This window comes from Sorghum bicolor, chromosome 2, assembly GCF_000003195.3.
Source record: "Sorghum bicolor cultivar BTx623 chromosome 2, Sorghum_bicolor_NCBIv3, whole genome shotgun sequence".
NCBI classification, from domain to species: Eukaryota; Viridiplantae; Streptophyta; class Magnoliopsida; order Poales; family Poaceae; genus Sorghum; species Sorghum bicolor.
The window spans coordinates 54,969,975-54,971,357 of NC_012871.2; the positions used below are offsets into that span (position 1 = coordinate 54,969,975).

A 1,383-nucleotide genomic window follows, 5' to 3' on the forward strand; every position below is an offset into this window, starting at 1 on the left:
ATGTGCGAGGCCTTGTTTAGTTCGCAAAAATTTTAAAGATTTCTCGTCACATCGAATCTTTGGTCGCATGTATCGAGTATTAAATATAGACGAAAATAAAAACTAACTGCATAGTTTACCTGTAATTTGTGAGATAAATCTTTAAAGCCTAGTTACTCTGTGATTGGACAATATTTGTCAAAAAAAAACGAAATGCTACGGTAGCCAAAAATAAAAAAATTTGCGAACTAAACAATGCCAGCAAAGGCCACGAGTGTAACCACCGTCTCGTACCTACTATCAAGTTCAGACACCCGGCCGGCCACCTCCCTCTCGATCTCTTGCTCTCTCCCTCATACGCACAGCCATGTCTAGACGCTTCCAGCTGGCCCCCGTCCTCATCTGCCTGACGATCACCGTAGTCCTGCTGATCAGCAGCACGGCGTCGGCGGACACGCCGGACTGCCCATACCCATGCCTGCCGCCGCCATCCGCTGGAGGAGCGACCAACAGCTACCCGCCACCGCAACCGTCCACAGGAGGCGGCGGCGGCGGCTTCGGCGGGAGCTATCCGCCACCTCCGCCAGGGAGCTACCAGCTGACGCCGCCGGGAGTGATGCCGGGCTTCTCCCCACCGTACAGTGGAGGATTTCCCTCTGGGCCTGCCCCGCCGCCGCCGAACCCAGTCGTCCCGTGGTTCCCGTGGTACTACCAGCACACCAACCCGATCACGGGGTCGACGACGACGTCGGCGTCCTCACCGGCCATGGACGGCAGGTCGACGGTTGCAGTCGCGGTGCTGCTCCCTCTGTCCTTGCTCCTTCTTTTTCGTGGGCTGTAGAGAGGGTACCTGCCGGTAGGCGAGTTAGTTGATTCCGAACTAATTAAGGAGCTTCATTTTGCTATTTTGTTTGTACTATGTGCTACTAGCTTTGTTTATGTCGTGTTATATTATATAGAAATACAATACTAGTTTATTTTACATAATGTATTTTATCTGTGTCTCCTCACATGCATATCCTTCTTCTCCTCACATGCATATCCTTCTTTTACTTGTATTTCTGAGCAGGATTTTAGAGCACTAGCAAATGTTTTTTTCCTACTCCCGTTATCCTAAAAAGAGTCCATTTAAGGCAATAAAAAGAGTCCATTTTATTACTAAGTTTAAGTTTATATAAAAATAAATTACATATTAGTCTAATAATACTTATCTGGTACCATAAGTGTTAGTAATTGTATAGATTTGGTTAACCTTAAAATTTGTTGAATTAATGGAAAACGAAAAGTGCAATACTTTTGGTAATAGTTTTCTATGTACGAGAATACGATAATTAAGGAGCAATTTTATGTTTGTACAAAAGGGTTGTTTGCTGCTCGATTTGCTTCCTTGGTTACGTACTAAGC

At 46.0% G+C, this 1,383-nt stretch overlaps 1 protein-coding gene across 1 annotated transcript; it reads left to right on the plus strand.

Annotated features, from left to right (window-relative positions):
• On the plus strand, positions 219-989 carry LOC8054576 (wiskott-Aldrich syndrome protein family member 2). Its single transcript, XM_002460022.2, has one exon. It carries the CDS (start codon positions 347-349, stop codon positions 818-820), a length of 474 nt encoding a protein of 157 aa, XP_002460067.1. The 5' UTR covers positions 219-346; the 3' UTR covers positions 821-989.

What these genes read in the sequence shown, in the direction of transcription:
- LOC8054576 (XM_002460022.2), top strand. Translation starts at nt 347, where the DNA reads ATGTCTAGACGCTTCCAGCTGGCCCCCGTCCTCATCTGCCTGACGATC.